The sequence below is a fragment of the Stegodyphus dumicola genome, chromosome 4 (genome assembly GCF_044657685.1).
Source record: "Stegodyphus dumicola isolate Sdum_Otavi_A_Nest chromosome 4, ASM4465768v1".
In the NCBI taxonomy this organism is placed as follows: domain Eukaryota; kingdom Metazoa; phylum Arthropoda; class Arachnida; order Araneae; family Eresidae; genus Stegodyphus; species Stegodyphus dumicola.
In genome coordinates, this window is record NC_140771.1 from 127767056 (window position 1) to 127784166 (window position 17111).

General features: G+C 30.7%; 2 protein-coding genes across 4 annotated transcripts in view; one reads left to right on the forward strand and one right to left on the reverse strand.

The window, feature by feature from the left end:
* Positions 1-9796, forward strand: part of ThrRS (threonine--tRNA ligase) — a 90310-nt gene extending 80514 nt beyond the window's left edge. For both annotated transcript variants that reach the window (XM_035353888.2, XM_035353887.2), the window contains exons 17-19: positions 8043-8115; positions 8757-8871; positions 9527-9796. In XM_035353888.2, coding sequence (XP_035209779.1) covers positions 8043-8115; positions 8757-8871; positions 9527-9675 — 337 coding nt within the window. In that variant the 3' untranslated portion in view covers positions 9676-9796. The remainder of the gene's footprint in view (positions 1-8042; positions 8116-8756; positions 8872-9526) is intronic.
* The window catches only part of LOC118184247 (sodium/potassium/calcium exchanger 5-like), a 127733-nt gene that overhangs the window by 19159 nt on the left and 91463 nt on the right, over positions 1-17111 (reverse strand). Inside the window, exon 10 of one of the 2 annotated variants that reach the window (XM_085815422.1) lies at positions 5522-5658. The exons of the other annotated variant lie outside the window; for it this stretch is intronic. Coding sequence (XP_085671548.1) covers positions 5603-5658 — 56 coding nt within the window. The 3' untranslated portion in view covers positions 5522-5602. Of the gene's footprint in view, positions 1-5521; positions 5659-17111 lie in introns of those variants that run through there. 2 annotated transcript variants of the gene reach the window in all.

Genomic DNA, 17111 nt, shown 5'->3' on the forward strand with positions numbered 1-17111 from the left:
ACTGCTTGGTCCAGGGATAACAAAAGCAAAATTCTTCATCCAAAGACTTTGGTTATTGAGGCTTGAATGGAACGATCCGCTACCTGAAAGGATAATTAAGGATTGGCAACTTTTTATTGATTCAATGCAATCTATCAACAATTTGAAAGTCAGTAGATATGTTTTACAGGATAGTTTTTCTGATATACAAATTCATGGATTTTCAGATGCATCAGAACACGCATACGGAGTAGCCATCTATTTACGCTGTAGAAGTGACAATAATTTATCTTCACATTTGCTTTGCAGCAAGTCCAGAGTAGCTCCACTAAAACCGCTGACAGTACCTCGATTGGAACTCTGCGCAGCTGTACTGCTAGCACAGCTTGTTGCAAAAATGATGCCTTTATTGAAATTGGACATCAGCAAAATATGTCTGTGGTGTGACTCAACCATAGTGTTAGCATGGCTTCAGAATCCCCCGCATGTACTAAAAACTTTTGTTGCTAATCGAGTGTTGCAGATCCAAGAGCTAACACAGACATGCCAGTGGAATTATGTGCGTTTAGAGGAGAACCCGGCAGACCTTATTTCCCGAGGACTGAATTTTGACAAGCTGCATGATGCTGATCTGTGGTGGAAAGGTCCTCCATTCTTGAGTGAGGGTGTCATGCCTAACAAGAACATTGACTTTGAACAATTAGAAAAAACAGAGACATTTTCTAATGAACTGAGAAAAAGAACTGACATTGCTTGTTTATGCACTTTGCCTTCAAAATTTATTGATAATGTCCTAGATATCACTAACAATTATTTAAAATTATTGCGTGTTGTTAGTTATATTTTCAGGTTCATTTGGAACTTTAGGTGTGCAAAACAGAAAGGAGCACAGAGAACAGGAGGAGTAAGTTCAAAGGAGTTAAATGAGGCAGAATCCTTTTTAGTAAGAGAGGTTCAAAAATGTAGTTTTTATTCAGAATACAACTCCCTCGCACAAGGTAAACCCATTAATAATAAAAGTAATTTACTTTCTTTGAACCCTTTTTTGGATGCAATAGTTAATTTGAAATTGTTGTATAACAACGCACGCATCGCATGAACAATGCTAATTCAAAAAATACTGATGACTTACTGGAGACTGATGCTCGGCCATTGGATATAGTGACAAGAAAAGCACGCCAAGAGGTATTAATAACTTCGTTTATCGCCGAGAATTCTCTTTCTTTCAATGTAGCTCCCAATTTAATTGAACTCTGCAAACAGTTGAGCCGCGATCAGATGGCACTAAACTCGTTGGAAATGTCCAGGACTACTGCATGTTATAAGATGAAATATGGGCTCGCAAAATCTATTAAGGAAAATATCATTAAAACTTTAAAGGAGACTCCATTTTCTCTAAATTTGGATGAAAGTACTAGCAATGCTCAAGAAAGTATACTGGCAATATTGGTGCAGTTTTATGACAACAATCAAAATGAAGTTGTAGTTCATCATTTTGCATCTCTAAAGATGGAATCTTGCAATTCAGAAGCTGTTTTTAAAGCAGTTGTTAATACTATTGAAGATAATAATATTCCATGGACAAACTTAATTAGTGTATTAATAGACTCATGTAACACCATGCGTGGGAAAAAAAAGGGTGTTGAAACCAGACTACGATCAAACAAAGCATCCCACTTATTAGATATTGATGGTGACACATGTCACACAGCTAATAAGTATGCAAAAAAATTTGTTTCATGTTTTGATAGATACTTAGAAGATTTGTTTGATGACATCTATTTTGATATGAAAAGCTGCAGTAAAAGAGAAAATTTTTTCAAAATCTGTGAATCCCTTGCCATTAAAAAACTTAAGCCCTTGAAGAGACCAGACCATAGGTGGGTGTACATTTTATGTGTTTTAGAAAGAATCAAAGATCTGTGGGATGCTCTTATTGCATTTTATTTTCACTACTTGGATAAAACTGATAAAGGGGATTATTTTTCTTATGTTGAAACTGTATACAATAAAAGAAATATTTCGCAGCTCAGAAAAAAAAATGTTGAAGGGATGTATTCTTGCTTGCATTCCCAACAACTCACAAAGGATGCTTTAGCTTGGAAAAAAAGAATACTAAATGTGTTGTTTGTTATGCAAAACAAAACTTTATTGCATATTCCATTATATTCAGCAGTATTACCAGAGTTCAACACATATATTAAATTATTTGAAACAAAAAAAACCAATGCTTCCTTTAATACATTCCAGTATTTATAAATTGATGGCAAAATTTTTCTCTTTTTTTATGAAGCCAGAAAATATAGAGTGCACATCTTATAATGATTTATTAAAGGTTGATGTCACAAATCCAGAATTCCATCTACCTAGCAAAGTAATATTTACTGGTGCAGAAGCTTCCACTCTCCTGAAGAAATTATCAAAAAATCATCCAATAGCAAAAGAATTCCAAATTTCTCTGATGAAAGCTTATACTAATACAGCACAGCATATGAAACAGAAATTACCCCTTAAAAATTCATATCTAATTAGTTTTACAGCATTAGATCCAGAGCTAAGAGGTAAAACCAGTACAATATTAGCTTTTGAAAAATTATCATCTTTTATGTCCCATATTTTTAGTGATAATGAAAAGTCAAAAGTAGAAGTTGAAATATTATACCAGAGTGATATTGATATCACCAAAGAAATGCTCTACACATCTGATGAAAGTGGAAATCAAGTCAAATGTACAATTGATAAATATTGGTCTAAAGTTTTTAATTTAAAAGATGATTTCACAAATGATTATAAGTATCCTACATTGGCTAAATTGGTCAAAGCCTGCCTTAGCTGCTACCATGGCCCATTAGTGGAAAGTGCATTCAACTTAATGGATACACTTGTCACTGACTATAGAACCTCTCTTAAGATTGATTCCCTAGATGCAGTGCAGACTATTAAATATGATTTAATGGCTTCTAAAGAAACCTCATGTGAAAAATATGGCTCAAAAAATCCAATGACTGATCCAATTCACAAAGATCTCTTACTGAATATGAACAGAAGTTGGAAAACATATCAAGAGGACTTAAAAACATGTATTTCAGATGAGTCACCTATAAAAGTCCCTGAAAAACCTTCTACATTAGCAGAAAAGCAAACTGCTTCTACCTCTGCATGTGCAGTTCTCAAGGAAATTTCTTCAACTGTAAATGAGGAAAATAAAAGTCAACCTTCCTGCAATTATGAAGTTCACCACAAAAGAAAGACAAGCCCACAAACATCAGAAAATAAAAAAAGCAGTAGAAATTAGATAATTTTTTTTAAAGAATTAATTCATATAATTTAAAATATTTACATAAAATGTAGTAGTTTATATGTTTGAAAATTTATGGTTATTAATTTTGCAAAAAAAGTAATTCATTGAACTTTTATAATTAGGTCATTCAATACTTCATAATTGTAATTTTTCATTTCTCTCCCCCCCTTCTCGAAACTCCAAAATGTCGGTAGTAAGTCCGTAAAAGTTTCAGGGGATTTTTTGGGGTCCCACAAACACCCTTGCTGTATGTTATATGATTCTTACATAACACTACTGATGCAGGCATCTGTTTAAATGCTTCAGTGAATAAGATTTCTATTGGAACAGAAACTTTTTATTAATATCCAGTAAGAAACCTTAAACACGAAACTTTTTTCTGATGTATGACACATTCTTTTTGCTTGCTTACAGTCTCACAAACATCTTATTGCTTATCTTTCTCTTTCCATCCATTGTATTAGCATAAGATGTAGAATAAACAAATATGTGATCAAGACAAGCATGCACAAATTGTGCCCATTGTGATGTGGAATTTATTTTAAATTTACACTTCTCAAGAATGCAAAAAATTGTGTTTAACTTATTAACCGCTAGTGTTGCGTTGATGCAACGGTCAAAATAAATGCATATAAAACTACCAAAGATGTTTTATGCTAGCAGATGATATTGTGTAGGGAGTCTTATGAAGATTATTTCGGTAAAAAAATATTTTTTTTCAACAGGAATTTTGTTTATAATAATTAATCTAGTATTTGAAGCAAAATTTAAACAAAATTTGCAAACAGGTATTTTTGCTTAAAAAAAATTAATGAAAGAATAGCCTTCTTTAGGGGTGATCTATATTTTAGCCAAGGTCATCACTTATCAGAACATTCCATCAATCAGCTGTTTGTGTTTGTACAGGGATGGACAGGACAATAGGTGTTATGCTGGTGAAACATCAGTGGGAAAAGGGTTATTCCCTTTTTTTACTCATGTCTTTAGATGCTCTGGTTGATATTCATTCTATGCTTTAAAAATGCCTCGAATGAAATACCTTCCATTTGAAAAGGCTCTTCAAAGATTTTTTGATGAAGAAACAGATGATGATATTGACCAGAATGAAACTTGTTGTTGTTTCACAAGAAATTGCAGAATCTAGTAATGAAGAAGAAGAGAATGATAATGATTTGAATGATAATGATATTTTACCAAATGATACTACTGAAGTTGAAGTTCATGTAAAAGATAAGTTTCAGCTTTCTAGAATGAGGTCATACAAAAGTGCTAGTCATATAAAAAAGTTTTAAAAAGAATTAAAACTGTAAGGTATTCAAAGTTTTTAAAAAACAGAAAACTGGTAACTTGAAATGGATAAAAAAGGAACCGTCAGTTATGATTTCATCTTTTCTGTTATCTAAAAAGTAAATGTTTTTAGTGCTATAGGAACAATTCAAGAAAACTGCATACAGATGTGCCCACTAGAAACGTTGAAATATGTCCTTGAGAAAGACAGGGTTATTATGATTTCCAGCATGAAGAGAAATACAAAATAATTTCTGTCCGATGGAATGACTTCGGATGAACTGTTGGTTCAGTATTTAGAAAAATTTAACACATTAAAAAGTGTTTCCCATTATTCAAGAAAACAAAGGTTTGGTTTAGTTTAGGTGATTACTGAAAAGTGTTGGGGGATGCCTTTATCGAGGACTTTCTAAGGGAAACTGGCTCGTATGCATGTTACACATAGGGAAAACTACGAAAATGGCCATTCAGCCAGCCTGTTTACGGGATTCGAACCTCGGACCGAGCTACCAGTGTTCAGCATCTTTACCGCTTGGCCGCAGGTAGGTACAAGAATGCAAAGGAAAAAGGTTTTTTTTTTTATTTCAGCCTCATCTTATTGTACAATACAATGCCAAAATGTGAGGTTTCAATTCATGCGACAATTTAGTAACCAATTATTGAATAAGTGTTCGTGACAAAAAAAATGGTGGTTGCCAATATTTACTAATTACATGAATGTATCCACATTTACTAATTACATGAATGCATCCATGACAAACACACAGAAAATATCATGTTTTTCTACTACTGAAAATAAAAAGTATTTTTTAGTTTTCGGACGTGAGATTGCATTATTCTTTTTCAAAACTCTTATATAGAGTGTAGAATTAGCCAGAATTAGATCAGCAACAAGAAAACTTAGTAAATTCAGCATTCAACAGCCATTGCATGGAGATGGTAGACATTTTATTATAAAGTTCGAGGGTAACAGAAGACTGTTGTAAAGAATGCCATAAATAGACTGTTTATAAATGCAAAGTATGTGATGTTGCTTTACATCATGATTGTAGTGAAGTTTTTCATGCTTGAATCTTTCAGTTGAAAATAACCTGTATTTGTAAAAGAAATACAATATAACTTTTAATATTAAATTAATTACAAGTAAAGTGATTTGTAGATTTGTAAAACGTTGTAGAACAAAAAAGTAATCCAGTGCTCCACTCAAAGAAGACTTCGGACGAATACAGTCATACTCACTAAACATCTGTATTCTTATTCCACTGACGTTGCACCAATGCAACACTCGAATTTTCCACAGGTGAGAGCATTTAAAAAAAAAAAAATTTCAGTGTATATTTATGTTATAAATACTTATTATTATATTTGTATAAGAAAAGGATCATTCCTTGTAGTTTTAGCAATTAATGAGTTAATTGGCCTTTTTTGCAGCTACTTGAATCTTCTCTTCTAAATTATTACATGCACACACACATATGTATATTATGTTTGTCCTTATTGATGAACTGGGCTTTAGTTGTTTGTTGATTATGAAGATTATGCTCATAAAAAAACTGCAACTCTGATTGGACACATATACCGTAATTTCCGGAAGAAACGCCGCGGCGTTTACGTGTTTAAAACTTAAATTTTCAGTGGGTGCGGCGTTTCTACCCATGTGGCGTTTAGGTGCACTAAAAATAAAATATTTCCTATGATGGTCATTGTACATAGTTTGGATGGCCTTGTCATTGTGCATAGACTTGTGCTGTTCCCACACAAAAGACCACTCAGTTGCTTTTTGAGAACGTTATTTTGTTTACATTCTTTCCCTTGAACGGACCTACATGCCTTATTCACCCTAAACGAGATCTCAGAACAATAACATTCTTCCCCCTTTCAAATCAACATTCTCATCAGTTTGAATAGTCTCTCTCCTCTGCCATTCGATGAATCTTCCAGGACCCATCCTCTCCCCACCCCTGCCTTTTCTGCAATTTTTTTCAAAGGCGGACACGACTCCACCTGCCTCGCAATAACGAACTCTGACGTATTTCCCCTTCAGCATGAATGGATTTTTCTTGGTATTCTGCCAAATACAGATCCCATCAGTTTGGGTACAAGTACTTGTTGAATAGTTTTTAAGTAAGAAGGAAGCGGAAAATTTTTGAAAATGTCTAAACGGCACAGAAGCTATACATTTCTTACTTTTAATTTATTTTTGAGTTATGGTTTCATTTCATGAATTTTTCTTAACTGGTATGTCATATATCAGGACTTAGGTTGAGTTTTTGCATCTATACGGCCCACGACGATGTCACGCTCAATTTAATCTATTGCGGCGTTTCTGTGTAATTTTAATTTTTTTCCCGCCATTTTTCTCGAGTGCGGCGTTTACGCTGATGTGGCCTTTCTTCCGGAAATTACGGTAAGTTGAGTTCATGTAAGCAATTTCCTTCTTTAAGGATACAAACAAATTTCAAGCACAAAGTGAAATTTTTCCCTAGAGCATTTATATGAGTTAAATCTATCCTTGAAATTTATCAAAGTTTTGTATAGCAGACAAATAAAAGTCATAGAAACTAATTGATTTTAATGACTAATTATTGATAGATGGCATCATAGATGCTGTATAATTTTTTACATAATGAAGAATTAAGTTATACATCCCTACATTACTCATTTCTGATTTTAGTAGTAATTTAGTTATTGAAATTGCTCCAAGGTTTGATGAACTTCATTTAAGAAGTTTAGAAGATTGTGTTTTGATTACTCAAGTTTTGATTTGATATAAATCTGGATATAGTTGTTTTAGTTTAAAAAAAAAAAAAAAAAACTAACAAAGTCTAAAATGATCATATTAGGTTAATGAAATCAACCATCTCATTGGCTTTGTTTTACAAGTGGTTTTGGCACAAATTAAAATATTTTCTTCTCTGATGAACATGTAATTCATATCCGTAATTAAAGTGAATCATCATGCGTTAGGAAATCTGCATCAGTTCAAGCATAAATACTATTGATCGATTCATGATTAATTTATCACTGTAAATGTAGTGTTGCTGAAATTAAGTGCCATTTAAGAAAATAATTAATAACAGATGATGTTTCCTAATAATTTTAGGAAACATTGGTGTAAAAGAGAAGTGTGGACTGTTGATTTTAGTAACTTTTTTGTCAGTTAATAAATATTAGCATAGTATAAATTTCAACAATTTTTCTGTCTTTCTTTTATTTGTTTACGCTAATGAACAGAAATTCAGGAAGAATTTTTTACTGCCTATCTCATAGTGCTAAAGAGACTTGTATAAACATAACACTGGCACAACAACAGCAGATGTGGTATATGGAAGTCTGTGCATTATTGTTGTTGTGTTAATTATTCATTTTGAGTTTTTAATAGATGTAATTAAATGAATAATTTTTGTTTGCCCATATTTCAAACTTTATTTCTTACTTATTTATTTCTGATAATTGCATGAAATTTTTTGTTCAGGCCTTTCTGGTTATCACCTCGTCAATCTATTGTTGTTCCAGTAGGACCAATGTTTCAAGATTATGCTCAAAAGGTATTGTTAAGTGTCTTGTCACCATTAAATTAAACGCTTATTTACTGCTTCAGTTAGCTTTTTCTTCTTAAATTAAGTCTAATATGTCTGTTGCTTATAAAGTATACATAGATTTATGTATTTTTACATTTCTTATTTAATGATAATACTTGATTCTGGTTTTCGAGTCTTTTTTAATTTTTTTTTAGTTTAATATTTACTAATTGTTTATAAGAACTCAGATTCAAATTAAAATTTTCTTCATTTAAAAATTACAATTTCCCTGGAGAATAAAGTTTCTAAAATTACAAAAAATATTACACATTATTTGAGGTATTCATTATTTTTAAATTTTGAATTTCATTATTATGCAATAGCAAAAATCATTTATATGAATAAACAAAAAAGTTGAAACTTCAGAAGTTAACTTGCATACATAAAATGTGTTTATATTAAAAATTCACATTAAAAGTGCTACAACAAATACTTGAAAATATATAGTTATATCCAGTAAAAATTAAGTTGTCAAAATGAATGTTGAAAATGTATAATTTAAAATTAAAGTTAAATTTTATACAAGTTCAACTTTCAGTTAGATAAATTTTTTTTTCTGCTTTTAAATTACTTTGAATATCCACAATATTATGTTATTCTGTTTGTAGGTATGCCGTGAAATTAGTGATGCTGGTTTTATATGTGAAATGGATGTTGATCAAGGAGACACTATGAATAAAAAGATACGTAATGCGCAAGTTGCTCAGTACAATTTCATTTTTGGTAAGTATATAAATTAAAGTTTCAAAATTTTTCTTCAGTGTAATGGAATTGGTACAATTTTTATAATGAAATGCCTTCATCATGTTGCCCTATCACAAAGATGTCTTAATTTCTTCATGTGAATCAGCCGCTGTTTGAAAAGGCAAAAATTTTCATAAGGGCTCTTGGCCAAAAATTTCTCACGTTTTTATGATGATTTATTTCTAGTTTAGAAAAAGCAAACTTAAAAATGGGACACATTTATGTAAACCACAATGGAAATCTTGCAAAGGAAACCAAAATTCAAGTCTGATTTTCATCTACTTTACTAAGGATAACAAACTAAATTTGCTGTTGTTTTTGGTTCTTGAACTTTCATGAAGATTGCTTTTTACAAGTTAGAAATAGATCTTCATAAGGGTGTGAATATCTTTGTAATGTTTCAGTCTTTTTGCCTAGTGGCTGACTTGCATAACAATGCAGGGTACCTTTATGACAGTGTACCATTATGCTGTATTATAGCAGAACAAATTTGTTTTATGTTACTCAGATGTATTTTTGCAAAATTTTACATAGGATTTTCAGACTTGCTTTATGATTAAATACTTATACATACTTATAATGAATTTCATTTCACTGACATTATGATTTTGATAATATTTTTATGTCATTTTAGTGGTTGGAGAAAGAGAAAAATCCTCAAATACTGTTAATGTCCGGACAAGAGACAATGTAGTACATGGTGAATTCAGTATTTCTGATGTTATTGCGAGATTTGAAGTTTTGAAGAAACAACGCATTCCAGATTCTGAGAACTCTTTTTAAATTGAAAGTCTGCTTCAATTTTTCATTCTCACCGATCAGAATACTGTTCACTTTTATTTATGCTGTAAACAAAGTGAAATAAAAAAAAAAAAAAAAAAAAAAAGAATTATAACTGCTGGAATCTTGCTTGGATTTATTTGTCTATTTCTTCCTCTGACTGTCAGTAAAAGATTGGAAGAAGTGAATTTCATTTTTGCTAAATTTGGAGATAAAACAGAGACCAATAATTTTTTAAATATACTTGTTTAATTTTTTCCTGGGAATGGGACATATATATCCCATGCATTGGTTACATTACTGGAAGTGGGATTACATTAAATAAAGCTTAAAGACTTTTAGTCCACTTTGGAAACTTGAAAATTTTTGACTAAAGTGGAGTGAAATGTGGCAGAACCTATCATATTGTTTTTCTTTACTTTCTTGCCTGAATACTTGCTTAAATGGCCAAGATGAATGGAAAATTAATGGCTATAGCCCACAGGAAAAGGTTAAATTCGAAGGAGTTGGGATATATTGAATCCAAATCTCTGCTTAAAATTCACCTTCTTTCCCTTCAGAAAATTCTGTTAAAACAGAAATAAATATTCAGTATACTTTCTTCTAGAAATGAAAATTTGTTTTGCGGTACATATTTGGCTACTGTAAACTTTAGCAAAATGCAGTTTAGTAAAACTAATTTGAATATCAACATTTTTTAATGTTGCAATGGGGAGAAAAATGGCTTCTGTTTCTGGGATATTTAGTAAATGCCCAAATCTAACTGTACATTAAAATCTTGACTATGTTTCTCTTTCAAATTTAATTTAATTTAATGTAATTTAATTTTCCATTATCTTCCATTTATCCAATAAATGGTATATATTTTAAGCTAAAACTGGTAGCTGCTACTTTTGCTTTTTGGACTACTTCCTGTATGTAATGCAATACTAATGATAAATTTGAAGTAATATGTGCAATTCAGTTTTCATGAATGCTGTCAGATCATATTAATTATGCATTTGTTTCTTAATGTAGCTTACAAAATTAGCAATCTATTATAGTCATCCTTCTGATTTTGTGCAATAGCATGCATAAAACATTTATGTGAAAAAGAAATTATTTTACTCATTTTCAAATTATGAATGAATGAATCATATTATTTGGGAATAATTCTGTTTTTCTGTGAAGTATCACATTTTTTACTTCTCTAATTAAAAGGATTTTTTTCCTATGTAATGTTTTAAGTAAGATAATTGCAATTTTACATATATAATCAAAATCATAATTGTCTAATTTTTTCTCTAACAATCAGTACAGTACAAACTATTTAACCAATTAGATATTTCTTTTAAAAATTTAATTGGAAAATGCTGTAAACATCTAAGTGGATTAGGAATATCATCATATATAAAGCATGTGCCTTTTTTAAAAGAGCAGTGATATGTTTGAGATGCCAAACTTCACATTTCAGTATATTTTATTTTTATTAATTTTTTCAATTACTGTTACCAGAATAGTTCACTATTATGTTATAAAATGAATTAAAAGTATTTCATTTGGTTATATAAATTAGCCAAACAAAAAATTAAATGCATTTTATTACTGATACTTAAATGTATACTTTTTGCAGTGAAGTTGGTTGTAAGTTACTAAATTTTTACTATTCCTTTTAACATTCAGCTGTATATTTTTGGCAAAATGGCTGTTATTTTACAGATATGAGTCATTATATTAGGGATTATTATTATATTACTTCAAATTTAAGACATAGTAAGATTTTTAAAATTGGGAGGAGGGAAGATTTCTTTGAATTTAATGTAAGCCCAGTAGGATTTCAGATTTGAAAAAGGTGTAAGGAATAAAAAGGATTTCATTACTGATTACTGGAAAATAAAATAATACAGTCAAAAGTCGTTAATTCGGACACCTATAATCCGGACCTCAAAGCTACAAACTTTCTGCGCATGCGTCAATGCGCGCGTAAGACCTTTACGGCTGCGAAATTGCGTGTGCGCATGCGCATAATATGTTTACGCATGCGCGTTTCATGTATAATGGACAGTATAAGCTAAGCTAAAATTATCTAATTCAGTTAATGTTGCAGATTGCGTTGTTCCTTAATCTTCGAATTGGATCCGGCTTATTATTTTTTGCAGCAGAGCAGTTTTATAAAAGTAAGCTTGAACTTTCAATTATGTCAAATAGAATTTCCAATATATATTTACTAATATGTAAAGGATCTACAAAGCGAAAGTATGTTTCAAAATCCATTAAACAAAAAGTGGAATTGCTGCAAAAAATGGATAAAGTTATATCCTTTGTTTCTTAACCATTCTGAAATCTGTTTATCAATTTCACGCTGCTCTGTGGGGGGTGGGGGGTCGCATCGCGCAATGAACTGGAAATTGATCTGTCAGCACTATCCTCATCTTCAGGGCAGATGTTTTTATTTTATTTGGTTTATTATTCCTTACTAAATGTAGTGTTTCATCTCGATGTACTCCGATATGATTTAAATCAATTTCCTCGTCATTATAAATATCACGAATACGCATAAAATAGTTTTCTGGTTGCAATTTTCTAATTTTGACTGTGCGTAATGTATGCTTTACGCATGCGCGCATTGAAAGAAATGTTTAATAAAGTAAACAAATAAATATTAAGCTTTTTTTTGTAAATTTTTATACTCTTTAGATCATAATTTTTCTTTTATTTCATAAATTATGGTTTCATATTTTTAATTTTGTAATTTCTGCATTGCTATCTTACCAGATTTAAACTGATAATCTATAATCCGGAATTGCCGAAGTCCCGACGAGTCCGAATTAACGACGTTTGACTGCAATTTTTTTTTTTTTTTTTTTTTTTTTTTTTTAAGTTCTCAAATAGGTGCAGTAAATATAAAATGTTTCGTAATTTGTTGAAAAATAAGATGCAAAAACATTCGCTGTGAATTTAAACTACTCCATAATTCTGAATCTTAAAAATGGAAATAAAAGATGCAGCTAAAATTCGAAGTAATATGATAATTAACTAACATTTTCTTAATTATTTTGTCTATATATGCATACCTTTTTTGAATCTAACAGCAATCAATCAGCACTTTTTTTACTCCTTTAATATGCTTCCATTTTACATTTATCACAGTTGAAACTTGCTTATGCTTTTGACTTACAGTCAAATATCTACAGACATGCCATATATGCATCTTGTTATTTATGGTATTTAGCAAAATTTTCATTATTTTCATATGATTCTGCCATGTGTACAACTAAAATTTGTGGCACTGATGGTTATCCACTTCTGTTATGAACATGACTGCTTTTAAACTGATTTGATATTTCTTTTTAAACTTATTCATAATGGTCTTCGTTCTTTATGATTGAGTTGGTACCCCAAAATTTCAAGTACCTACTAATGCACTAAGGAGTGCCTTTAAGTTATTAGAGAGTGAGGTTTGGAAGAGTTTTCTGAAAACTCAGGATTGAAGAAAATATTAAAAACCTTAGTATCAGTGGAATTGGGAAAGGGCAATGGGAAAATCAGCTGTATAACTGAAATTAGCAGTACAAAGCGCATATGAATTATTAAAACATTTTTCTGTATTGAAACCAATGTTAATCAGTATTGTCTTCAATTTGTGTGTGAACAGAGTTCTAGATTAGTGTCTGCTGAGTTAGTTTTATCACAGAACCTTGACGGCTCCAGTGGAAGAACTGTGGAACATAACCATAATTTTTCATTCTTTATGAATTAAGTACCAAGTCTGTTTTTCTTCCATCCCATTTAGCCCATGATATCCAATTTAACCAATATACCAGCAGCTGGGGATCAGTGTAGGATTTGATAGAACAATATAATTTTTTGATGTTGTCTGAACAGAAAGTATACTGTCAGTTAACAATGATTGAAGCAGTTTGAATGGAAAGTACACTGTCACTCACAGGTAACTGACATGATGTTAAATAAAAGTATAATGCTAGTCACTAATGATACACATGATACTTAATATGTTAATAAACAAATAATTTTGTTTTAAAAGTATGAACAACAATTTTAAGGATTTTTAAACTACATAACTCGTTTGCAACATTTAAGTTAATATTGCTGTCACTACAAGGTTTTTAGATTTCTTTAAATCGCTAAGCTAAATGAACAAGAACACTTTGAATCTTTGAGATAATTAATAACTCACTCAGTGTGATAAAGAGCTGTAATAATCTAAGGAGGTTTTGACAGAAAGAGGGTGAAATTTTTCTTAACATGCAAGGATAGATCATCAGAATCACTTTTGAACCTAAGTTCAAAGCAGTAATCACAGAGTTTTTGAACTTGACTGACTGATTGACACCTACTTAAAAGCTTTCTGTTTAAAGGTTTGCCCAAGGGGGGGGGGGTGAGATAAGCAGTTTTCATTTCAAGAAAACTTGCTTCTAGGGCTTAGAAAATGTTTTTTTACCAAAAAATTCCAGAATTTTGTTAAGTTTTCAAAAAATTGCCATATATTAACAAAAGGCTTAATAGGAGGATTCTCACAATTACCTCTGGTTCTACTTGAGCTAACCATGCAATTCAAACATTTGATGATGGATTCAAATGAACTTTTAAGATAAATGGTGTACAGCATGGTATATAAAATAAACAGAGAAAGTGACAGACCAATACAAGATTAAATACACATTAAATAACAAAATTATTATGCAAAACACACTGAACACACTGAAATAAAAATGTAAATAAAAACAATACACGCGATACAGGAGTACATGAAATCCAAATTGTAAATAAAGAAACAAAAAAATTACAGCAATGTTCAGAAAAAAAATGCAAGAAGAGATTAAAATTTTTTAAATATGTTAACATATTTTTCAATGATAAAGAAATTATCTCAATTTTTTTTTATTATTTCCCCTGGTAAATTCCTTTAAAATTAGATTTAATTTTTGAAATAAATCACAATGTGGAGATATTTATCACTTTGTACAGTCAAAAGTCGTTAATCCGGACTCGTCGGGACTTCGACGATTCTGGATTATCGATTTTTCCGGATTATAGATCATCAGTTTAAATCTCATAAGATGGCATCATAATCGCCGAAGTCCCGACGGGTCCGGATTAAAGACTTTGTACTGTATATTCTTCCAACTGTTGACAGTAACATCAGATTTGCTGACCTGATTTGAAAAGAAATAGCCTGTTTAATATTTCATCCAACTCTGATCATAAGAGCATTACAGTCAAAAGTCTTTATTCCAGACTCGTCGGGACTTCGGCGATTCCGGATTATAGACCATCAGTTTAAATCTGGTAAGGTGGCATGCACAAATTATAAAATTAAAAATATGAAACCGTAATTTATGAAATAAAGAGCAATTATGATCTAAAGGGTATCAAAATTTACCAAAAAAAAATCTTAATATTTATTTGTTTACTTTATTAAACATTTCTTTCAATGTAAGTTGCTTCGTTTTTTGTGCTAATACTTTTCTCTTTAATTCTATAAACAGACAGTATTTCTTGTTCAGTTCCGCTGTTCAAGTCCTGTAATTGCTGTGTCGAGAATACTGACTAACTTGTAAATCGAAATTTTTTCATTTTCAATAACCTCTCTGTCATTTTCTTCACTATCAGAAGAGGTACATCGAAACATTCTTTTGCTTTGTAAATCCTTTGGCAGATTAAGAATCAGAAATTCTTTTTGACATAATCGAAAATTATTATATTTAACATCTATTTTCATGCTACAGAACTGACAAACATAAATATTGAAATTCTATCGATAGTGATGCATTTTTTTAACTGACTTACCAGATTAAAATTGATGATCTATAATTCCGAAGTCCCGACGAAACTGAGATCACTGAGCCGGATAACAGAGTGGATATATATATAAATATGTTCATTATGTTTGGTGCATCCGATTGCAACCAAAATATGAGGTGCACATCTACATGTTATAGCAGTCCTATATGCAAAACTTCAACATTCTGAGGCTATCGTTTTTCAGTTATGCGAGATACATACATACATACATTCGTACAGACGCCACGAAAAATTCTCTTCAGAATTCATTTTAAAGCAGTTTTATAATTTTTTTGGAGGAAAAGAGTCTTTAATTCTGCCTTAACGTAAAGATGTCGCGCAAAAACATCGTTAAATTGCATTCGATAGCAGTTAAAATGGATATTTTCGTTGAAATATGCTGCCTGAAATGTTTTGCGATACTTCCTTTTTACTTCGTACAAGGAAGTAAAAAGAAAAGGAAAATCGGTTGCTGTAAGTTAAGAAGTTCACCAAGTAAATTATTCTCAGTGAAAACAGAAAAATACGCCAAAATTAATTTTTTAATTTCTCTGTAAATTTCTCACCAAATTTTACAAAATTTAATAGTTAGGCATAATTTGAGTCGTAGAACCGAAATATGGGAAAAAAATCGGCATGCCATTTCAGAAAAGGCCGATTTTATTTTGTGTAAAATGTTAGAATGATGCTATAAATAAATCTAATATATATTTTAACTCGCGCTTTCGAGGCATGAAAATCGCAATTTGGATTTCGTAAATTGGCTCAGTGGAACGGGAGAATAGAACTGTGCTTCTTTTCCCCAGTGTATATTTGTAATTATGGAATGATGGGTAGTTTAGATACCCCTGTGCTTAGGTCAGTAATGTTATGCCATAAATAAAATCATCTGGGCAGGCTGTGTTTCCCCATCATCTATGTCAGGTTTAAAATTTCAACATATGTATTATGCAATCTGTATGTTACAACAAAAATTCATTGATGCTATTAAATTTCATTCTTTATCTAATGTCCATTCAAAATAGTTAGAAATTTCACTATTAATATAATATTTAGAAATTAGATGAAAAGCGATGTCATCCTTTGGAAGGCTTATGCTTAAAACTAGAATTCAACTTAAAACATATCGTTTTTGTTTGCTTTACCCAAATTAAATAATCCAATCCATAAGCTTTGCTACTTTCAAGGGTAAAATGTTTGAAAAGTGAAATTATGATCTGTAATTACAAATAATTTCCTTCTAAAGAAATTCTCATTGCTTCATCAAATATGCAGTCATACTCTTCTTAGGAAGAAAAAATGTCTAAACTATTATAGAAAATAATTTTATAATATATTTAAAATAGAAAATAAAAACGTAACATAAAAAGAAATTTGTGCGTAAATCATGTGTCATTTTAATAAGTTAAATGAAGTGAGTGAATTATTTAAAGTGAGGGATGATTATGTAAAAAAGATAATAATAATTTTTGATTTAATTTTGACATAATTGTTTATGATTATAAAAATCCATTCTTTGTCAATGAGCTGGTTTTAAATTTTTGGCTGTTCATCAGCTATTACATTTTTGCATAATATGAATATTTAGTTTACCAGCTATTATATTTTTGCATAATATGAATATTTAATTTACATGAATAAATTTAAAGTCTGTT